Source organism: Labeo rohita, chromosome 2 (assembly GCF_022985175.1).
Source record: "Labeo rohita strain BAU-BD-2019 chromosome 2, IGBB_LRoh.1.0, whole genome shotgun sequence".
Lineage (NCBI taxonomy): Eukaryota > Metazoa > Chordata > Actinopteri > Cypriniformes > Cyprinidae > Labeo > Labeo rohita.
Window position 1 is genome coordinate 31,416,263 of NC_066870.1, and position 24,222 is coordinate 31,440,484.

At 34.8% G+C, this 24,222-nt stretch overlaps 2 protein-coding genes and 1 long non-coding RNA gene across 3 annotated transcripts; 1 reads left to right on the plus strand and 2 right to left on the minus strand.

Annotated features, from left to right (window-relative positions):
* Positions 1-8,088: 8,088 nt before the first annotated feature.
* Positions 8,089-14,708, minus strand: pip4p1a (phosphatidylinositol-4,5-bisphosphate 4-phosphatase 1a). The gene is made up of 7 exons (XM_051129496.1): positions 14,505-14,708; positions 12,669-12,862; positions 12,298-12,404; positions 12,053-12,158; positions 11,812-11,864; positions 10,182-10,272; positions 8,089-8,517 (listed from the first exon to the last, which is right to left on the minus strand). The coding sequence occupies exons 1-7, from the start codon at positions 14,620-14,622 to the stop codon at positions 8,374-8,376; spliced, it is 813 nt and encodes a 270-aa protein (XP_050985453.1). The 5' UTR covers positions 14,623-14,708; the 3' UTR covers positions 8,089-8,373.
* LOC127177431 (uncharacterized) lies at positions 14,613-18,772 on the plus strand. Its single transcript, XR_007829227.1, has 3 exons — positions 14,613-14,713; positions 16,068-16,177; positions 18,698-18,772. It is a non-coding gene; the product is annotated as an uncharacterized LOC127177431 (long non-coding RNA).
* dnaaf6 (dynein axonemal assembly factor 6) lies at positions 15,753-19,054 on the minus strand. The gene is made up of 6 exons (XM_051129595.1): positions 18,859-19,054; positions 18,674-18,752; positions 17,558-17,663; positions 17,381-17,477; positions 16,276-16,361; positions 15,753-16,193 (listed from the first exon to the last, which is right to left on the minus strand). Exons 1-6 carry the CDS (start codon positions 18,946-18,948, stop codon positions 16,064-16,066), a joined length of 588 nt encoding a protein of 195 aa, XP_050985552.1. The 5' UTR covers positions 18,949-19,054; the 3' UTR covers positions 15,753-16,063.
* Positions 19,055-24,222: the final 5,168 nt, after the last annotated feature.

The window sequence follows — 24,222 nt, forward strand, 5'->3', positions numbered from 1 at the left end:
TTGGTCTTGTGCAAAATTCGTTTATTATAATAATACCTGAGAAAAAAACAGATGTCAAACTAGGTATTAGTCAGCTGATAAAATATAAAAATGATGCATTTGTGTCATGTATCATAATAATATATAATACTACACATAGTAAATAAGTGATGAAATTCATTCTGTAACATTTATTAATGCTAAAGCTGAATTTGTAATTATAGATATCCTATTAACGTACTCTAGGCCATATGTGTCTTTTTTCAATATTTTTTCGCTATAAAATTGGAGAGAAGTGTGACAGTCATGTAAACTTACAATATCAGTATATTATTCTTTAAATAATATATCTCAGTATTAAAGCTTACATTTTGTATATATCAGTGTCAGTGCATGTACCTTAAAGCTCTACTGAGCTTGTCGTAATTCATGTGTGGCTTGCCCTTCCTCTCCCCCCACAGTTTAGCCAATCTCTCCGGGTCTCTAATCACAAACTCTCCCCATTCGCTGCCCCAAGTGATAGCTCCGCCTTCGCCACGCCCCAACAGCTCTAAAAGGAAGTGCCATAACTGCACTTGCCGCGAACCTGGAGACCACGCTGGTTTGTACGCCCAGTCAGGGAACAGCACTGCTGAGGGAAACAAGAACACAAACTTGTTTAGCACTGCTTGAAAGTTAGAAACAGTAATTAGAAACAATTAAGTAATAATTGACGGGAATAAGACACCAAAGCTTACAGTCAAATTAAGGTTTCAAACTGTATATTTTTTCCCTGCACATCAAGTGATATTGCAAATTGGTGTGTCTTACAATATTTTATGTATTATCTTAATTGTAAGCACACTGGTTTGTTGTGCAAATGGTTTTACCGTTTACTGCACATTGTTATTCTCATTATTTTAATGAACCAGAAGCATGCACAAGCATTTTAACCGCATTAACAGCTGACTTTTCTCCACTCAAATAACTGGCACAAAAACTACATACACACTCTAACTAAACTAAGCTGTCACTTCAACTTCTAATTTGAAAGAAATAAGCCCAAAGGTGCATATAAGGACATGGCAACACCAAGTGCGAAGCAGTTTTAGGAGCATTAAAAATAAACAGAGCAAGATGCCAGTTCAACAGTCAAACGTGTCCTTCAAGCAGATGTTTACATAGAAAAATAAAGGTTTAGCAAGACAAAATTAACAAATATCCCTGGTGAAAAGAACAGCATATGCTGGTAGGCATCTTATGATGCTGGGATGCTGCTTAGGTATGTTTTGGTGCTGGTTTAAGATGGTCCTTTGCTGGTTTATGCTGGTCCTTGACCAGCAACATGACCAGCATAAACCAGCAAAAACCAGCAAAGGACCAGCATAAACCAGCAAAGGACCAGCTTAAACCAGCACCAAAACATACCTAACCAGCATCCCAGCATCAAAACATGCCTACCAGCATATGCTGTTTTTTTTTTCAACAGGGATATTTCATGATAATAGATACACGCTCTATTACAAAAGAGGTGCATATTAACATAATTGGGGCAAAAACTAATATCAGGTTAGTTGTAACTGTTCACAAATAACGTTAACGTTCAAAGGCTGTAATGTGGGAAATATCCTTTTTAGAATTAACATAGAATTATGTTAATATGCATTTCTGTTCCGATAGTAACGGATTAAATGTGTAGTCAAATTTGTTTTGTGCTCCAAACCGGATTTGTGTCTACAAAGGCTATATGCTTTTTGCTTTGGCGCATTTCTCAGCATGTGTTTCTTGGTAAAATGATGAAGTCATATTTATAGGCTATATACTTAGAAACAATGCAGTCACAGAACTCTATGGAATTAGCAACGACAAACTATGTTTAACAGTTTTCTCCAGCTGTGCACTGCTCACACTCGCACACACATTCACTTACTTCTGCTCCAGTAAGTCGAGGGAAAAGGACCCAGAGAGGAATTACAATTACACTCCATCTGTAAGATATAAATATCCAAATCATCCTCTTCATAATTAGCACCATCTTTATTCCCTGAGCTCAATTAAATCATTGAGTAAAAATAAGAAGCAATTCGATTGTTTGGAATCCAAATACTTCTAATAGAGTTTCAGTTCCTGTCACTCCTGGACTATTTTCGCGGGTTTGAGAATTCGATTATAGACCTATGAGTTTCTATTCAGTGATCAATTGTTTACATATTTCTGCCGATAATGTCAGACTTTTAAATATTTTAGAATGTTAAAAAACGAATTTTGAGAATGAGCTATTGTTACATGTGTCCGTCAAACGCGTCAAAACTTTTGTAACATTCACTTTTATGACGGTCTGTTCCGTTTTTAAATAAATAATAAAATCAAATTATTTATATTTTTATACAGACACTGAAAGTCTAATATAAAAATAGCGCTAATATAAAAAAGTAAAATCTGTTAAAAATTCTAAACTTTAAATCAACGTATCAATAATAATAATAATAAAAAAATCAACCAACAAATACTGCACTATAACTCTAACAGAATAGCCTAAATGGGAACTACAGGCCTAATTAATCATTTGTAAGATCCTGTTAAAGAAAGCTGTTACCTGTTCAGTCCAGATGCTCTTTTCTGGAGAAATGATCAGAAGAAAGACACCTGTAACCCCTCACTCTCTTTTTATCTTTACCTCTATCCCTTTCTTGCATTTACTGTATTACCTTCATCCCTGATCTGTCCTTCTCTCTCTCTCTCTCTCTCCCAATCCAAACTGACATAGTGATATCCAAGCTTTCCTTTTTGAGGAGGATGTTTTGTATTGGATGTGATTTTGCCCGGTTTAACAGACAAGGAGAGATAGAGAGAAATCTTAGCTAACATTTAGCTAATGTAAGTTAAATTAGCTAACTATATAAATTGCTTGGTGTAATACAGTACATTTATAACCTTTATAAAAATATGTGTATGAAGAAACAAATATAATGAAGAACAAAGAATACAGTTTTATTGTTATATAGAACTTTTACACATAAAATACAAGATATAAAATAAGATTTAAAATATATATAACAACATATGATAAATAACACCTTTACTGAACGATCCTAAATGTTTATTTATCAAAACAAAATCACATCTTAATACAAATTAATACAAGTTAACACAATTATTTTATCAAAAGACTTTCAATACTGCAAATTGTTCTTTCTGAGAAGTTTTTCTGAGAATGTGGTAAAACATGGACCTCAGTCTAAACCAGCATTTTCACTAAAGGTGAAATAAACTGCGAACTAACAGATGAAAAAGTGATTTCATATCTCTCTGTCGGTCTACACACACACACACACACACACACTGCAGTGTGACAGGTGACACCGGAGGCTTTTAATTCCAGTGTACACACAAATTCTAGTCCAGACAGACATCAATAATTCATGCTGTTAATTGAGTTGAATGTTATGCTTTTAGCTGTAGGACTGTATAGGTCGTGAGTCCTCTGACATTATGGGTACATACAGTAAAAATCACAAAGTGAAAATGCACTTTTTAAAAACCTTTTAAAAACACCATATACAACTTCTTTGCATTATCTATCACCCCAATTTAGCATTTAGGTTTTTCGAATTTAGCTAGCAGCAGAGTTTTCTTACATCTGAACTGTGTGTGTGTGTGTGTGTGGATTAGGTGGTCTAAATGAATTGTTTGTTTTAAAGTGGCTGGTGCAAAAGCTACTTATACCCCTTCCTCATCAGTTCATCTTATCTTTTCATTCTCATCTCCTCTCGCTTCTCATCCTTTCTTCCCAGATCTCCCTCTCTATCCTTCTTACAGCTGCTTATTGCTGTTCACGCTGAGAGCAGAGAGGAGGAGATTTGCAGCTCTGATAGTGTGAGTGTATGCGCTTAACAGGCGTGACATACACAGACTGTGTGTGTGTGTGTGTGTGTATATAAGGTCACAGGGCTCATCTTTAAGGATGAATCCTGTTATACGTTAGGAGGATAAAAGGCTCTTGTGTGTTTGTGCAAGCTCAGTAATCTCAGATCGGGCTGATTCCATTGGGAACCCACTCTCTCCCCTGAGACACAACTGAGAAAAAGACAGTATCTTATCGCTGAGCTATGTTTGTTTATTATTCATCTTTATTTACATTAATAGTAAATAGTAAATTTAATTTATTAAAATGAGTTTATATTTTCTTTGTGGAGTATGATTTTCTTATTTTATTGGATTGTTGTTGTTTTTTTTTTTTTTGTATTTTAGTTTATATGCAATAATGATTTTTAATATTACTTAATTTAATGCAATATTATCAGTTTATTTTATATTACTGCAGACTGCAAATGCTTTGGCTTACTGTTTAAATGCACAATAGTCTAGAATAGAATTTAAATAGATTAATCTACCTTGGCACTGTGTTTCTTATCATTGAACTTTATTATGAATATTAATATTATTCATTGATGGAATATAGTGTCATTTTCAACTTTATCCTTGAGGTCAGTTTATTTTATATTACTTATTTTGCAGCAAATTCAATACACAGAAAAAAATAAAACCAATTTTTCAAATAGAAAAAAAAAATGTCTTCATGTATTTCACAACACGTCAGCATGTTATTCTTATTAAGTCAGGGGCATTTTTTAACATTTTTTACCAAGGAAAATCTCTGAGAACATGACACATTGTATTTAATCACTTAGGTAGGCTGCAGTTCTGGAAGATGGTGGCGCTGGAGACTAAATGGTTCCTGATGGTGTCACACCTAATTCTTCACCTTTTACAATTCCTAATTCTTTTGCAGTTAACATGCATCTTTTCTTCTCCACCTGTTTTTGCTGACCATGCAGACTCAACAAGCATTTCGCTGTCCAATGGTCAAGCAAAGAACTTTTGCAAATTCTTTTAATGCATTAGTATTGCATTCTTCTCATGGGCATTTAATAATTTGGACTTTTCAGTCTGGGTTAAATATCTTTTTTGGCTCATTTTAGCTGTAATAGAAAACATGCCTAATAATTACGCACACCTGAATATAAGTTTTTCACTTCCAGCCTTCACGGACAGTTATATATCACATATAAGTGATTAAATACAAAATTAACAGTAGTTATTAAGACTGATGTGGTTTGGAATTGGTAAAATGTGTTTGGCAAAAAAATATGACCAGAATATTAACATGCCTAATAATTCTGCACACAGTGTACAGTAAATATACACTACCAGTCAAAAGTTTTTGAACAGTAAAGTTAATTTAAAAAATGTTTATATTATATATTATTATTATATTTATATACTATTACTATAATACTGAAAACAGTTGAGCAGAATTTTCAGTTTTTCAGAGCAGAAGGTTCAGAAGAACAGCATTTATCTGAAGTAGAAATATTTTATATTTCAAATGCTGATCTTTGCATCTTTCTACTCATCAAAGAATCCTAAAAAATGCACTCAACTGTTTAAATATTGGTGATAATAATAATAATAATAATAATAATAATAATAATAATAATAATAATAATACAATTGTTTCTTGAATAGCAAATCAGCATATTAGATTGATTTCTGAACAATCACGTGACACTGAAGACTGGAGTAATGATGCTGAAAATTTAGGTTTGATCACATAAATAAATTACATTTTAAAATTTATTCAAATAGAAAACAGTTATTTTAAATTGTAAAAATATTTCAACATTTTTACTGTTTTTGCTATACTTTGGATCAAATTAATGCAGGCTTGGTGAGCAGAAGAGACTTCTTTGAAAACATTAAAACGTGACTGGTAGTGTATTAAAATATATATAAAAAAATTAAGTTCACAAACAATTACTAAGAAAGCACAAATAACACTGAATTAAACATGACATTTCGAAATAGAAACTAAATTAAATCGTATTTTCTGTTTTATTTACAACTTTGAAAAATCATTTTACAGTGTGGTTTTGGTAAAATAAATACATGAAAAATATTTAAACCGCACTGTGTAAAAGCACAGTAGATTATAATAGAATTGAAACTGATCTGCTTTGCCATTGGTGTCTCTTATCATTGCACTTTTGATTTGTTATGAACAGTTTTATATTTTATGTATAACCTTAATATTCATTTAAAATTAATGTTACTGTCTTATTTTCCATTTAGTCAGATGTTTAATTTATAATTATTTTCTTAGTTATTTCTACTTTAAATACTAGAATTTATTTACATTTACAATTAATTGTATAGAGATGTTTAATTTTGTCATTTTTATTAATATTTTCATTCAAATCTTTAATTTATTAATACTAATATTTCCTTTACCTAACTTATTTTGCACCTGTATTCGGTTATGCCAATAAAGGAAGCATAGAAAATTACTGCCATATGGCAAAAATACTTATTATAATTCATTTTAATGACTTAATACATTCAGAGAATATTTGTCAAATGTCATTTTCCTGGAAAGCTCCGCATTTCACTTTATAACAGCTGTTTTGGACCACTTTTCCTTATATACACTTAAGCCGAATACATTTGGCAACAGAAAATGTAGTTTTCCTGTCAAGGCAATAAAGGCAATAAAACACTACATTGAATTAAACTAAATTAGAATTTAGCGCAAGAAAAAAGGAGACATATACAAACTTCACCCTGTGTGTGTGTGTATGAACCATGTCTGTTCCACAGAGGTCTCAGTCTCTGATCTCCACTTGCAGACTTTTTTTGTGGTCAGTCTCTGACTGGCCTCCAGAAGACTGAAACCTCTCCCTATCTGTGTGTGTCCCCAGACCTCTGCTCTTTCTCTTCCATTACTGCTGACAAATCTCTCTCTGCCCAGCTCAGGGGAGTTGTGGTTTCTAAAAGGTTTTCTGTATGTTTCCCATGCCTCTATCAGTCTGTGTCGAGGAAAATAATATATCCGCCCGAAACAAGAGACAAATGGCCAGAGACATTGAGAGGAAGAGTGCCAAAACAACTGCAGCAAGTGAATCACACACACTGACAGACCTTCACAAAAATCAGACGCAACACAAGTGTTTTTTTTACTGTTTTATAACTTCATCATCGTTTTTAACATGTGTAATCTTAATCTCATGTGTAAACAAATTCAGAGGAGACCTCCATCATTGGCCTTCTGCTCTTTATAAATAACATCCCGACCTCCTGGGATTCCAGATATCCAGACCTGACATTTTCTCTCATGGACAGAATACAGATTCTGATTCTGAATCCAGATTTGCAGTTAGGACCATATGTATTTAGCACACTTATGAGGAATATAATGCAAGAACATCTCAGTTGGGTTTTCCTACATTTATGAACACAAACCCACACCGACTCTGAATTCTGACAAAGAGAAAAACGATCTTGGAGTCTAGAATCCAAATCTAGTGTCTGATTAATCTCATTAGTATCACTTAACCAGGGTTCAAACATAATCAAACTTACAGTACCTGAAAATGACGAGTAACTTCACATGAACATGAGAAGAGAAAGTCCATGAAACACAGCTGACCTTCATTTGAACAAAGACATAACTTTTTTTATATGCTTTCCGAAGGTGCGCCTGGCTGTTATTTCAATATTCATTCCAGTCAAAACATTATCAGTAGTGATTTTTTCAGTAGTATTTTGCAAATTAAATAAAAACATAAAAAAAAGGAATCACAGCGTGTTAGAGCTACAGTGCAACTGCTCAGTCATTCATGAAATAAACAACAAATATTTACAAACAAAATTCACAATTATAATAAAAAAATACTGCTTTGAACATTCACAACTAAGGAAAAAGAGGGAGAAAGAGTGTGTTGGAGCGCACTTACACCTTAAGTGTTCTGCGCATTTCTTAATCATATTCTCGTCCAAACGGTTTGGATTAGCGGTATTTGCACAGAGAAACAGGCAATGTGACGGAACATACAGGTGTGTGTGTGTGTGTATGTGTGTGTGTAAGGTTTTGGAGCACCCTCTAGTGGAGATCAACCTGCACTTCCTCTCTTTGTAAGGCTTCTGCGCTTATTTGGACACTAGAGAGGCAGCTAATGTTGTGTTTTGTGTATTGTATAGTTAATTTAAGTTAAATATGAGTGTTTACCTTTCTACGTGTGTGTAACAGGTTAAAACGGAGGGAGCGTTTGCATTTGGAATCATAACTGCACGTTTGCATGTAACCATGAGTAACAAGTCAGTTCATATTCACGGATGAAAACACATCCAAAGAAAGCTTCCGAATAAAAATAAGTTTAAAACACTAATCTTCTTTGCTGTAGTAGCTTTTTTTTCACGTGTTTCTCAAGCCTGGATTTTACTTTGACCCTTCATAACAGCCTTCACAATCAAGCTTTAAGAGTTAACCATGATTCTCTCCAGCTCTTTTCCTGTGGACTTTATTTTTTCCCACCACCCCTAATCTCAGCCCCCCTCTCTCTTGCTGTGTCTCTCTCTCTATGTGAGGTTGTGGAGAGGTTGGCTGACCCTCATGCAGCTCCAGTAAAGTGCCCTGGCCAGCGTCAACACCACCAGCAACAACACCGCCGCCCAGGAGGCATAAATACCCCCGTACACACGTGCCTGGGACCACGTCCCTGCCTAGAGACAAACACAAATGGAGAAAGACAAACAGAAACTTTTAAGAACAGAATACACTTTACAATAAGGTTTAAACACCAGGCATCACAAATTAACATTTCATGTTGGTTAAAGGAGAAGTCCACTTTCCATTTCTCACCCCCTTGTCATCCAAGATGTTCATGTCTTTCTTCAGTCGAAAAGAAATTATGTTTTTTGCGGAAAATATTTCAGCATTTTCTCCATATAATGGACTGCTATGGTGCCCCGTTTTTGAACTTCCAAAATGCAGTTTAAACGCGGCTTCAAACGATCCCAAATGCAGCTGTAAACAATCCCAGCTGAAGAAGAAGGGTCTGATCTAGCGTAACGATCATTTATTTTTATTTTTTAAAAATACAATTTAGATACTCTTTAATTTTAAATGCTCGTCTTGCCTTGCTCTGCCTGAACTTTGTGTATTCTGGCTCAAGACAGTTAGGGTATGTCGAAAAACTCCAATCGTTTTTACTCCCTCAACTTCAAAAGTCATTTCAAAATCATCCTACATTGCTGCAGAAGTACTGACCCAGTCTTTGCAAAGTGAACATGCAAAAAAAGTAAAACAGCAACATAGGATGATTTTGAAGTTGAGCGAGAACATGAGATGGGAGTTTTTCGACATACCCTAATTGTCATGAACCGGAAAAAAACAGTCCAGGCAGAGTAAGACAAGATGAGCGTTTGACATTAAAAAGTACAGAAATTGTATTATTTTAATGAAAATAACTGATCGTTACGCTAGATAAGACCCTTCTTCCTCGGGTGGGATCGTTTACAACCGCATTTGGGATCGTTTGAAGCTGCATTTAAACTGCATTTTGGAAGTATAAAATCAGGGCATCATATCAGTCTATTATATGGAGAAAAATGCTGCAAATATTTTCCTCAAAAAACATAATTTCCTTGCGACTGAAGAAAGAAAGACATGAACATTTTGGATAACACGAGGATGAGTACATTATATGTGAATCTTTGTTTTTTGGACTTCTCTCTTAATGTTAATTTTACATGTACTAAAATTCAGAGGTTTGGAGTCAGTAAGATATTTAAAAAAAACAAAACAAAAAAAAAAAGAAACTGTATACTTTTACTCCGTAAGGACACGTTAAATAAACCAAAAGTGATATTACAAATGTCTTTACTGCTAGAAAAGAGTTATGTTTTAAATAAATGCTGTTATTTTGAACTTTCTATTTATCAAAGAATCCTGAAAAATGTAGCAGTTTTCTCAAAAATATTAAGTAGGCAAACTGTTTTTGATTTTGAGAATAAATGTTTTTTTTAATCTGCATATCAGAATGATTTCTGAAAGATCGTGTGACACTGAAGACTGGATTAAAAGCTGCTAAAAATGTAACCTTGCCATCACAGGAATATATTACATTTTAAAATATAATGAAATAGAAAACAACTGTTTTAAGTAGTAATAACATTTCACAATATTACTGTAGTACCATATTTTTGAGCAAATAAATGCAGCCTTGCTCAACAAAAAAAGCCTTCTTTCAGTTTAAACAGTAGTGTATGATAGCAAACAGAGAAAAATTAGAACAATAATCAACGGTTTATTTAAAGTGAATGATTTTAACCTTATTGTAATGTTTAAGCAATAAATAAATAAATATATTACGGTGCACACTCACAATCAGACCAGCGGCTGAGATGCTAAATAGCAAGCACAGCAGGTAACACCACAGACTCCGCCTCCTCGGATATCTCTGGCCAATCGAAGATCTGGTGAAGAAAGATATGAAGAGACCAATCAGAGGAACAGCAGGGTTAATGCAATGGAACAGGCAAAACTATTTAAAGGTACAGTGTGGAATTTCTGGATAATAGGGTAATATCTGAAGACGTTGAAGTTTTGTGACCATGGTGTAGCTCACAGCCTATGTTTAGCTTTTTATTTTAACAACTTTATTTAGGCTTCAATTTCCTAAAGGTTGTGTTCATTTGTAAAAAATTATAATTATGAACAAAAACTACACTGCTGTTCAAAAGTTTGGGATCAGTAAGATTTTTAATGATTTTTAAAGAAGTCTGCTCATCAAGGCTGCGTTTATTTGATTATTTTGATTATTTGAAAATACAGAAAAACTGTAATATTGCGAAATACTATTGCAATTTAAAATAATAGTTTTCTATTTTAATATACTTTAAAAATAGAATTTATTCCTATAATGCAAAGCTGAATTTTCAGCATAATTACTCCAGTGTCACATGATCCTTCAGAAAGCATTTTAATATGATAATTTATTGCTTTTATTATCAATGTTGGAAACACTTGTGCATCTTAATATTTTTTCGGAGAACCTGTCATAATTTTTTCAGGATTCTTTAATGGAGAAAACGTTAAAAAGAGCAGCATTTATTCAAAATAGAATTATTTTTTTGACAATATACATTACTATTCAAGGTTTGGGGTCAGTACATTTTTTCTTTCTTTCTTTCTAATACTTTTTTTTCAGCATAGATGCCTTAAATTGATAAAAAAGAGATAGTAAACACTTACATTGTTAAAAAAAAAGAAACCTGAAAAAGTATCACATTTTCCAAAAAAAAAAAAAAAAAAAACTAAGCAGCGCAATTGTTTCCAACACTGATGATAAATAAGCATATTAGAATGATTTCTGAACGATCATGTGACACTGAAGACTGGAGTAATGATGCTGAAAACTCAGCTTTGCATCACAGAAATAAATTATATTATAAAGCATATTAATTAAAAATCTTACTGATCCCATACTTTTGAATGGCAGTGCATGTAAGAATTATATTGGTCACAGAAATTATTTTTTGCAATAATCCAAAATACAATAGGATATTCTATTTGGTTTTTGTTAAGGAAACCAGGGTGACTTCTAACTTCTGGGCCAGCCTACAAAAATATGCCATCACTGCAGCACTCTATTGGCCAGACAAACAGTTAGTCTCGCCCCAAACTCATGCCATTGGCTGAGCCAATGTTGTCTTGTCTGTATGCCCAAACAAACAGAGCAATGTTTTGACAGGAGCCACAGATATGAGGGAATCAGTCAACGAATGGCTTAGTTATAGCCTCTATTAACAAGCTAAGACAGGATGTTAAAATGTTATGGGATATTAATTGTTATTGAAAAGGCCAGTAAAACGCTATAATGCATTTCAGAAGCTAAAGCTGTGTACAGCGGGTGTTGACTGAGACAGACATTAAATGCTGACTTATTTGCCAACTAATAACAGAGTTTGATTTATTGCAAAATGTGTTGTGAATTTTGGCTAAGAAATACTTACACTTTTCTGCAATGGGGGCATCGAGCCAGTGTCCTGTCAGTGAATTCGGTCCACTGAAATGTTGAGAAAGTGGTTGAGCAGTTAATGTGAGGCAGTACCATAAATAAAACAGAAATAAATAGCCATCTGATATTCGACTTGGTGCTGAACCTGAGCCGAGTGATTCGGTCAAGATGTCATTGCAGCGGATAATGATACACTGTGTGTCAGTATGATGTTGCTGTATTGTGCGTGCATGTACCAGGAAAGTGTTGCTGCAGTGTCCGCAGGAAACTCTAGCTCCAGCAGGTTGTGGTTCCGGACTGGCTGGACCCGGATGGACTGGCCCCAAATTTATGATCCTCTTACTGGTTCACAGACAAGCAGACAAACACATTTAAATCTTCACTTGCACAGTTCTGACTGTGACAAAATGATGTTTATTAGTTTCAAAGACGTCATTTGTTTTACATTTAACTTCATCTCATTGTGTTCTCTATCTCTTACCAATAAGGCCGAGGGCAGGCGATCCTTTGGGATGTGACCTTGCAGATGAGAAGACAGTTACAAGGACACCGCACATATTTCTTCCCTGCAGGGGCATTCTTTATGGGCTGGAGAGAATGGAGGTTAATGAAATAAATAGAAAGGAGGAGAGAGACAAAAAAAAGAGAGAGTTAATTCTGGTTACCTAAAAATAAAAGTGTGTGTGTGGTTACTACATGAAGTGATTTTAATCAAATTAATTGTACTGTATGTAAAGCTGAATCATTCAGTGTATATACGCAACTGCTTAAAATTAAATACAGTCTTAGTGAGCATAAGAGACTTCTTTCAAAAACATTAAAAAACTTTTGAAGGGTAGTGTCCCAACTCACTGTAGCTTCATTGCAGACTCCGCACTTGACCACATGTTGGTGAATTTTGCCCTCAACGCTGATAAGCGACTGGCACACCCTACAGCTGATGACTGGAGCACTGCCACTCTCTGGAGACGTCAGGGGGGAATATGGTGGAGGGTTTTCGCCCATCAACACAGGGGGCTGAGTCGAGCTCGGAAACGGAGGAAAGCCTAAAGATGGAGAGATCGCCATTGCAGATTATGATAAACAATCATGCAAGTTCTGAAATTAAAATTCATCTATTATTCTATTCATTTATACAGTAACACAAACCCAGTCTTAAGTAGCACAGGTATATTTGTTGCAATAGCCCACAATACATTAAAAATGCTTGATTTTTCTTTTATGCCAAAAATCATTAGGATATCAAGTAAAGATCATGTTCCATTAAGATATTTTGTACATTTCCTACCATAAATATATTAAAATTTACGTTTTGATTACTAATATTCACTGCTAGGAACTACATTTAGACAACTTTAAAGGCGATTTTCTCAATATTTTGTTTTTTTTTTTGCATCCTCAGATTCCAGATTTTCAAATAGTTGTATCTCTGCCAAATATTGTCCAAAAAAATGATCTTGGGTCACCATATATATATATATATGTGTGTGTGTGTGTGTGTGTGTGTGTGTGTATGTATGTATGTATATATATAAACATAAATAAAATGTATATTATAAAATGGCATAAAACATAAAAGTTTAATTTACTTCTCAAAGCTAAACACTTAAACTTGCACTTTGGGAAACTGAAACAGTTTACTGCCACCAAAGCCATTAGGATTAACAAGAAAATCAGATTTGGTCTCGAGACCTACTGAAAGGAGCTTTATAAGGAGACTGCTGGAATGTGCCTAGTAGATCATGTACACATTAGCCTATAATTGTGGGGACCAAAGAACATTTTTGAAAATGCCCTAACAAATATACTGAAAAATGTAAAAACTAATTTACAGTTCTTACTATTTGAAAATCTCACAAAATCAAGTCATAAACTTAACATAAATCCCAACGTGTGTGTGATAAAACTTAAACACTATTTTCGTGAAATATCACCAGCATCACCACATTTGTTAAAAATCGCCAAACCATCATCAGCAGCACGCCCTTTAGTAACTTTATTTTGGCCCCACCCACTCTGCGCAGTGATTGGTTCTGGTCTCCTCAGGCAATAATTTCGGGCTTTCTGAATGGCCCAAAGATGTGCCAATCATATGTGTTTGGGTGTAGCTGGAGTTACGGCACATTACTGTAAATGTGTAATGAGACGCCGACTCACTGGTAAATGTGGCTAAATGGGAATAATGAAACCCCTTGTACAGTCCTCAACAGTCATATGACTAGTTTAAGAAAATATTGCCTTGTTATTACTATAATTTGTCGCGGAAGGCCGATAACAACAGTAAACAGACCTGAACAACCCAACAGTGATGCTCATTCATTAGCTGCGTAATGAATGCCACTCTGATGGATGACATTTTATTCAACATTTTATGTTGTTCAATAATTTGTTTGATAAATATCATCCTCCCTTCGCAGGTGTATCGTACGCAACTGCATTTTTATACGCGGAGCATCATGTATCAGCTACAGTGACCGCGCGCATGCACGTACTGCGACCTGCCAGAAAACCATCCGTTCGGGTCCTGCCTCCATCATCACCAGCGTGCAAAATAAAGCTAGACTAACCGCACAGAAATCGTACCTAACCCATATCGTAGTAAATGCGGTGGTGTGAGTACGTGCGTGAGTGTGTGTATGTATGCGCGGGCCCGTGACAGCGCAGAAAAGCGCCGCGCTCGTTACTCACTCTGCGGTTTGTTCGGAGCACCGTGTGGAGCTGCTCCGGGAGACACCCCGCCGTTACCACTGCCCAAAGCTCCATCGCCGAGATCCGAGAGCAACGGGGACCGCTCGCCGTCCGCCATACCGAGAGCGAGGCGTAAAGAGGGGGAGCGGCGACAGCTTGTATTGTTGTGCTACCGGAGAGTGTGTGTGGAGCCCGCCTGCGTCACACGGGTACGTCCGCTGCTGTGGCAACGCGTGTGCGCATCCGTGCGCTCGGGGGGGTGTATTGCATGATACCCCTGAGCAATAACGCACGACACGCTGTTTATTCTGTCACTTACAACCATTTCAAAAAATTACTATATACGCAAGAGGTTTTCTTCTCAAAAATGTGTACAGGCAGAATAATATGATCAAATAAAACAGTGCAGCAGTGATACATCAGGCTTCAGTGACTCCCAAATATACGAATTAGTGCAATTGCTCTTATTTATATGGTCAAAAATATAAGTTCGAAGTAATTCTGATAGCTAGTAATGTAAATCTGTGAGGTCTTTAGAACAGTAAAGAGGACAATTGCAACAAATAGTCGTTGCACTAGTCAAAAGTTTTTGAACAGTAAGATTTTTTTTTTTTTTAAAGAATTCTTTTCTGCCAAGTCTGCATTTATTTGATCCAAAATACAGCAAAAGCAGTAATATTGTGTAATATTTTTACTATTTGAAGTAACTGCTTTTTGTCTGAATATATTTTAAAATGTAATTTATTCCTGTGATTAAAGCTACATTTTAATGCTTTTATTTAGCAAGGATGCTTTAAATGTATCAAAAGTTATGATAAAGACATTTATAATGTTACAAATGATTTCTATTTTAGAGAAATGCTGTACTTCTGAACATTCTGTTCATCAAAGAAACCTGAAAAAAAGCTCTACTCAGCTGCTTTCAACATAAAAATAATAATAAATGCATTTGAGCATCAAATTAGAATGATTTCTGAAGGATCATGTGACTGGAGTAAAGATGCTAAAAATTCAGCTTTAAAATCACAGGAATACATTATATTTTAAAAGATATTCAATTGAAAACAGTTGTTTTAAATGGTAAAAATATTTCAAAATTTGCACTGTTTTAGAGAAGAGACTTCTCTATTTAAATGCTTTTGTGGTCAAATCTTTTTAGCTAAGCCAATACAATTATATAAATATTATCTGAAAACATAAAGAGAAGCAATCATGAATTAAAAAGATTCACAATTTTATTTTGCCTAAACTTACAGTACAAGAGAAAGAAAACGGTTTTATAATACTGAATAACTGAACAGCAACATACAAACGTTTTACGCTTTTTACACAAGCACCTGTTCCTTTCCACTTGGACCGACTTGATTTTGAAACTTTTTATATTTGATTCCTGGTTCTAGTGCTAAGTGACTAAAGTGAGGTAACTCATGGATCATGTTTCTGGGTTACATTCGAAACTGTCAGTGAAAGGCTGCAGAACTGTATCTGAAGAAGCTGCCAGCACTGTTTGTTCTGAACTGATGCAGCTCATGTTTAGTTATTCTCTCTGTGTCTCTCTCTCAGGTCAGGTTGATGCAGTCCATTGGTCTGTTCATGGGCAGTGTGATCTCCAGTTCTTCTCTCTCCACAATGAATCTGGCATTCCCCTCCAGTTTGTGCACTGGGTGAGGCAGGTGAAGGCCCAACTTACTGAAAAAACAAGATGCACAAATATTTTCATAGCTACTGAATACTATATGTAAAAATATTGCAGCTAATATAGTTAACTTACTATTTTGGAGTTCTGAGATCAAGAAATGTCTCTCTCACATCCAGGACCAAATCAGACGCTTTTGTATCAGGCAGTTTAACTCTTACCTGAGAGAGAGAAAGACTTTATGAGATTACATTGATAATACAGTTTTTAAAATTAAGATCAGCTCAGTCATTTGAGGACAGTCCAATGTTTTTACTTTATACCAATCAGCTTTTATAACTGCTTTTAATGCACCATCAAAGCCAACTTTATCTCTTTCAGGAAGGAGAAAGGATATTTCAAACCCCTGCTGTTCGTTCTTTCCCTCCCCTAAATCTCATTACTGAATCTTAAGCCTTAGATCTTTGAAACTTTAAATTAGTTTAAAAAGTATGGAATTTATAGTGTGGAAATCCACAATGCTTAAAGTTGAGATTATAACTTATACAATATTTCTCAACAGCTATGCTAATCACTGTGCATTAAAGTGAACAGTAACTCTTAAGAAAGTTCCATGCAACTCTTAAGCAACTTAAAGAAATAATTCACTCAGAAATGAAACTTTTCTGAAAATGCACTCATCGACAGCTCATCTAAGATGTAGATGAGTTTGTTTCTTCATCGGAACAGATTTTGGGAAATTTAGCATTACATCACTTGTTCAGCTATCAGTCCTCTGCAGTGAATGGGTGCCGTCAGAATGAGAATTCAAACAGCTGATAAAAACATCAGGAATGTTTTACCCAGAAGCGATGCTTTGAAGGTAAAAACATCTTAATGATAGATTTGTTTCTTACAAACAGACAGCTTTTCACAACACATTAATTGATGGACTGAAGTTGTGTGGATTACTTCTGATGTTTTCATCAGCTGTTTGGTCTCTCATTCTGACAGCACCCATTCACTGCAGAGGACCCATTGGTGAGCAAATGTTGTAATGCTAAATTTTTCCAAATCTGTTCTAATAAAGAAACAAACTCATCTATATCTTGGATAACCTGAGGGTGAGTAATTTTTAAGTAAACTATTCTTGAAGTAAACGTAACTTCACTTAAATACAATTACCCTAGTAAAGATGTTGTGGTATTTGGTGAATGCTGTATTAATGTTTAAGATTAAATGAATGTAGAATAAGTAGTACCAGAATGCTGTCACAACACATGGATGAGGGATCCTTTCTGCTCAAGCCAAGAAATAAATCTTCAGTCCCAACAGACTGTTTCAGCACAATCTCGTACCTAAACAAACAAAAACACACACAGTGAGAGGCCAGCTCACGTACAGCTCATGTGATTCTGGCATGTGTATTTCGTCTTACTCTGGCTGTGGCCGTGGGTCGGCAAGGTCATCAAAATGTGCCCCCTCAGTCACTTCATCCTCATACCAGATGTCTTTGCTGTTCTTCTTTAAGTAGGCAGTGCTACCTAGAGGGAAGAGAGAGATAAAAAAAGAAGGATGTTTTAATGTTCTCAGAGGTGAACCCATAAATAGCAACATGATAATAGCAAAACGTGACAATGTTTAACAAATTCAAATAAATGATATACACTACAAGACAAAAGTTTTTGAACAGTAAGATTTTTAATGTTTTTTAAAGAAGTCTCTTCTGCTCACCAAGCCTGCATTTATTTGATCCAAAGAACAGCAAAAACAGTAAAATGTTTGAATAATTTTACCATTTAAAATAACAATTTTCCATTAGAAACCATTAGAAATCATTCTAATATTCAGATTTGTTGCTCAAAAACATTTATTATTATTATTATTATTATTATTATTATATAACATTTATTTATTATTATTATTATATAATTTATTATTATTACTATTATATTATTATATTGAAGTTTTTTTTAGGTTTCTTTGATAAATGGAAAGTTCAGAAGAACAGCATTTATCTGAAATAGAACATTATAACATTATATATATCTTTTGTAACATTATAAATGTTTTTATCATCACTTTTGATCCATTTAAAGCATCCTTGCTGAATAAAGGTATTAATTTCTGTATATTAAATATTGAGGAAATTTTTAAATATATTTTTATTAACTAAATATTGATAATAATAATAATACAAAATAAAATCATGAATAGCAAATCAGAAAGATTTCTGAAGGATCATGTGACACTGAAGGCTGGAGTAATGATGCTGAAAATATGGCTTTGATCACAGGAATAAACTACATTATATTCAATATATTCAAATAGAAAGGTGTTATTTTAAATAGTAAACATAAACAATATTACTGCTTTTGCTGTATTTTGGATTAAAAAAAATTCAGGCTTTTGACTAGTAGTGCAGAAAATGATGTCAATTATGTTTATAATTTAAAATACATATATATGAAATCATCTATATTAAGTATTTGTATTATTCCACACATTGATATAAAATCACTTTGTGCTTTAATAAATACATTATAACAGTTACCCTCTTTGTTGTTTTTTCCCGAAGGTGCAGCAGGAGAGCCGATATGTCCCGGGCCCATCCTCGCTATGGGCTTCACTTGCTAAAAACAAACAAACATAATAATAATTCAGCGACTTTAACTCATGAATTCATCCTTACGAGTTCGACAGCCGACAATGTAAAACAGCATTTGTTAGAAGCCCAACCTGGATATCTTCTTCCTCCTCATCTTCATGCGGTGGGGAGAGCAGAGCGGACAGCGCCTGGAGATCATGTACGGACGCAAGACCCTCCATCCTCTTATTCGATAAGTTTGGACTGAAAGGTGAAGTTGAGTTTTATATGAACTTTCTTCGTACTTAGATTGTAAGGTGTTGCTACGCTGCTCTTCCGGGTGCTTCGTTTAGCGTTTCTATGGTGATTGCACGCAGATTGTAATAACAACTGTTGCTAGGCGTCACGACGACGGTGTTTTCTTACGTGAACAGTATGTCATAAAACTGACAAAACCACTATCGATGCAAATCCGTTATAAATTGCAAATTTACAATTGGCTTAGCTTAAAGTCTGAGATCGTTGCGTTTTAAAACAACTTTTAAAGTATTATACATATGTTGAAATAAATACACAGATAGTCAAGTTTATTTAACAACTAAGCAAATACTTTTGATAAAAATTGTAACGATTTATTATCATTCTTATAATTCGAATAAATAATTCTTCAACGCGGAAGTAAGCCTATGAGGGAGACGTCTGGTTTATTATTAGCCGAAATAAGAGAAGAATGACAACGTGCAGTAAACGGTAACATTGTTTGCACTACAAACCAGTGTGTTCATAATTAAGATCATACGGTAAGACACACCAATTTTAAATATCAAGCAGCAAAACGAGCTGTTTTGTGCAGCTGCAAATAGCTGGACGCTGATGAGACCGGAAGCCAGACCCATAAAATTTACAAACCCGCGCTCACTCTTATGGGGAAAAATAAAGTGGATAAGTTAACTGTAAAATCAACAAAAATAATTTTAGAACGTTTCTTTTTAGCATTTTGCAGTACCAAGTGTCACACAGCAGATGGCAGACATACATTCCACATAAAGAACAGAACAGGTGAAACCTGTATTCTGTTGTTTTCTGGCTTAGTACAGCTTTCTTGAGTGAGCAAACTGACCATGATTATGTCTGTAAAATGAATTTACCTGTGCTTCGTTTTACCATTTTACCAATTCCAAACCACAACAATCTTAATAACTACTATTAATTTTGTATTTAATCATTTGTAAGTGATATATAACTGTCCGTGAAGGCTGGAAGTGAAAAACTCCTTATATTCAGGTGTGCATAATTATTAGGCATGTTTTCTTTTACAGATAAAATGAGCCAAAAAAAATATTTAACCCAGACTGAAAAGTCCAAATTATTAAATGCCCATGAGAAGAATGCAATACTAATGCATTACAAGAATTTGCAAAGTTAAGGCTTGACCATTGGACAGCGAAATGCTTGTTGAGTCTGCATGGTCAGAAAAAACAGTGCATGTTAACTGCAAAAGAATTAGGAATAAGGAAAGAATTACTCTTGAAGGACAAGCATCACATTCTCTTGTATCTCTGATTCAAGAATTTATCTTCCAAAATCTGGCAGTAAGTTTTGGGAGTTCATTTTAGTCCATCTCTGCAAGTCAGACTTTTCAGGATAGGAGACTAAACATGAACTCCCAAAATGTCAACTTGTCTGTCTATAAAGCCTATAAAAAAAAAAAAAAAAAAAAAAAAATGTATTCATGTATTTCACAAGTCAGGGGCTTTTTTTTAGGATTTTTTACCAAGCAAAGTCTCTGAGAACCTGACACATTGTACTTCTGAAGACTCCAGGTAGGTTGCAGTTCTGGAAAATGGAGGCGCTGGAGACTGAACGGTTCCTGATGGTGTCACACCTAATTCTTCACCTTAATTCCTGCATCTTTTCTTCTCCACCTGTTTTTTCTGACCATGCAGACTCAACAAGCGTTTCGCTGTCCAATGGTCAAGCCTTAACTTTGCAAATTCTTGTAATGCATTAGTATTGCATTCTTCTCATGGGCATTTAATAATTTGGACTTTTCAGTCTGGGTTAAATATCTTTTTTGGCTCATTTTATCTGTAAAAGAAAGCATGCCTAATAATTATGCACACTTGAATATAAGGCGTTTTTCACTTCCAGCCTTCACGGACAATTATATATCACATATAAATGATTAAATACAAAATTAACAGTAGTTATTAAGACTGATGTGGTTTGGAATTGGTAAAATGTGTTTGGAAAAAATACGACCAGAATATCAACATGCCTAATAATTATGCACATAGTGTAAAGGTAAATCCAACCACTAGAGGGCGGAGTTGGTTTATTTGATTGCATGCCTACTGTAATAAAGATGAGACTTGGTTTGTGATCAGTAGAAATGTACAGATAGTGTTGGAATACTGCTTCTTATGAATGTCAAGGACAGACCACTTATTAGTTCAGAACTGTCTCTTTGAAATATTACTGTTATTTATTTTAGTTAAACAATGAGATGTCAGCATTTATTATTTTGAGGACAGTGGTCTTTTCAAAACATGCTACCATGTTAATTTTAGATAAATATGTTATTGATGACAGAGTTGATGTCTTTATATTAAGTCACTTGACTTGAGTATTTGCAGAGACTTAAATTAGGTTCACTCGCTTACTGTCCTTCTCTACAGTGTTCAAATCTCTATATCCCCAAAATACTAAACACTAGTAGCACACTATCAAAACATAACAAATTTTAAGATTATTTAGGAAATTAAATTTTTATTAAAGAAATTCCCACCCACATTTAAAACGTGTGAGAGCCATGTCTATTAGCCCGTATCAGTCAGGGAAACGGATTGCTTGTGTATGTGACTGTAAGCATGTGTGGAGGTTTACTAAGTCATTGTCACAGCTGAATTTGTTGCCTGCAGCAGTTATAGGGGGATCTGTCAAGCTAGTTATCAGTATTCCATTCATGTAGTTTTTTTCTCCACTTCCATATCTTTCTCTCTCTGCGGTATTCTTTCTTTATGGTCATAGGCCCCTTTCTGTTTCTTATATTTTTCACAAAAAGACTTATTCAGAGACTCTCTTCTTTCCTCAGTTCTTTCATCTAATATGTACACTGTGCGGATAACCCTTCGCTGTCATATTCTGCCATTCTCAGCATTCCTAAATTGAATTGCTGTTGTACCACTGTGCGTCTGAATCGAGAATGGATCTGCTTAAGTGGGTCTGAATTATAATGGAAATCAGTTTGAGTCTGAATTAATCAGTTTGAGTCTGAAACAGGTTTATTTGAGTTTGAGTGAGTCTATACTGAACAAATGTATGAAGGCGAGTCTGAATTGAAAACCAATCTACATAGAGCAGTTTGAACTGAGAACAAATCTATGCAGGTGACTGAATTGAGAACAAATCTTTGTAGGCGAGTCTGAATCAAGAACGAATCTGCTTAAGTGGTCCTGAATTTCACTGGAAATCGGTTTGAATCTGAATTGTGCATCTGAATTTGCAAACAGAGTTATTTGAATTTGAGTCTACAGTGAGAACAAATCTAATCTACATAGAGGAGTCTGAATTGATAACAAATCTACTTAAGCGAGTCTAAACTGAGAACCAATCTATGCAGGTGACTGAACTGAGAACAGATCTACTTAAGTGGTTCTGAATTTCAGTGGAAATCAGTTTGAGTCTGAATTGTGCATTTGAATTTGCAAACAGTTATTTCAATTTGTGTGAGTCTACACTGAACAAATGTATGAAGGCGAGTCTGAATTGAAAATCAATCTACATAGAAGAGTCTGAATTGAGAACAAATCTACTTAAGTGAGTCTGAACTGAAAACAAATCTATGCAGGTGACTGGACCGAGATGAATTCTATGTAGGCAAGTCTGAATTGAGAACGGATCTGCTTAAGTGTGTCCGAATTTCAGTGGAAATCAGTTTGAGTCTGAATTGTCCATCTGAATTTGCAAACAGTTATTTGAATTTGAGTGAGTCTACACAGAACAAATCTATGAAGGGGAATCTGAACTGAAAACCAATCTACATAGAGGAGTCTGAATTGTAAGCTACTACTAAATATATTGTAAAAACTTTAATTTGGTGCAAAGTTGCTTTGCAACGATATGCATCGTGAAAAGGGCTATACAAATAAATTTGAATTTGAATTGAAATTGAGAACAAATCTATATGCGCAAGTCTGAATTGGGAACAAGCAATTCTGAACTGAGAACAAATCTAATTAGGCAAATCTGAACCGAGAACAGATTAAGTGGGTATAAACATCAGAGAAAATCAGTTTGAGTCTGAATTGTGCATCTGAATTTGCAAAGAGTTATTTGAATTTTAAGTGAGTCTACACTGAGAACAAATCTATGAAGGTGAGTCTGAATTGAAAACCAGTCTACATAGAGGAGTCTGAATTGAGAACAAATTTGCATGCGTTAGCCTGAACTGAGAACAAATCTATGCAGGTGACTGAATTGAGAACAAAGCTATGTAGACAAGTCTGAATTTAGAACAGATCTGCTTAATGGAAATCAGTTTGAGTCTGAATTGTACATTTCATTTATTTGAATTTGAGTGCAGCCGTAACGGAGATTTTTCATTTGTTGAAGCTGTTGTGTGATTTCTCAAGTAAGTGTTGAGTTTGTAAATCTGTTTAATTGAATCTGAATGCAAAACCATTAAAGCTTGAATTCAGAACAAATGTGTTTATGTAATTATGTGAGTCTACATTGAGAACAAATCTATGTAGGCGAGTCTGAACTGAGAACAAACAGTCGTAGGTGGTCCTAAACTGAGAACAAATCTACACAGGCATGTCTGAATTGAGAAAAAAATCTATGTAGGCGAGTCTGAATTTGTAACAAATCTGCGTAGGCGAGTCTGAACTGTGAACAAATAGTCGTAGGTGGTCCTAAACTGAGAACAAATATACTTAGACAAGTCGGAATTGAGAAAAACATATTTTTAAATGAGTCAAAATTTGATTATGCCATATTAAAGACAGTCTAAATTTTGGTCTGTTAATATGTTTTTTAGATTATTTACATAAGAATTTTTGAGCATCATAGAAGAATGAGGATGAGCACATTGAACAAAAACTCACAAATAAACAAAAAATGAGAGTATCATCCAATAGAAAAGGGTGTTATCATTGTGTAGAAACAGAGGTTAGGAGCCATGCTGCTCTCATATGTGTGTTCTGGCTGAAATTCCCTTCATGCCATTCCACTGATCTGATCTGATGTCAAAAATATGGCCGAAGCTTTTCCCAGCTTATCCCACCAAAGGAGCTGGCAGTCAGCACTGATGCCAGACAGCGCCAGAACCCATGCAAGAGCTGATTTTGTTATCTAATTATCAAATTACCAAGAATAATGCTATGCCATAACCCGGTGCTTTTGAAAGCTATGTGTTTAGATGTTCATTTCTGGAATTAGGGAAGCAATTGAGTTGTTGATCCAGCTGCCGTTGCCACCTGTGTGTATGTCAGTGTTTGTTTCTGTGTGAGCAA

Coding starts and splice junctions, on each gene's coding strand:
- dnaaf6 (XM_051129595.1), bottom strand. CDS start 18,948: ATGGAGGGTCTTGCGTCCGTACATGATCTCCAGGCGCTGTCCGCTCTG. Junction 16,362..17,380: donor TGTGTTGTGACAGCATTCTG/GTACTACTTATT, acceptor TCTCTCTCTCAG/GTAAGAGTTAAACTGCCTGA. Junction 16,194..16,275: donor GATCTCAGAACTCCAAAATA/GTAAGTTAACTA, acceptor TTGTTTTTTCAG/TAAGTTGGGCCTTCACCTGC.
- pip4p1a (XM_051129496.1), bottom strand. CDS start 14,622: ATGGCGGACGGCGAGCGGTCCCCGTTGCTCTCGGATCTCGGCGATGGA. Junction 11,865..12,052: donor ACTGCAGCAACACTTTCCTG/GTACATGCACGC, acceptor TCAACATTTCAG/TGGACCGAATTCACTGACAG. Junction 10,273..11,811: donor TGCCCCCATTGCAGAAAAGT/GTAAGTATTTCT, acceptor TTTCTTCACCAG/ATCTTCGATTGGCCAGAGAT.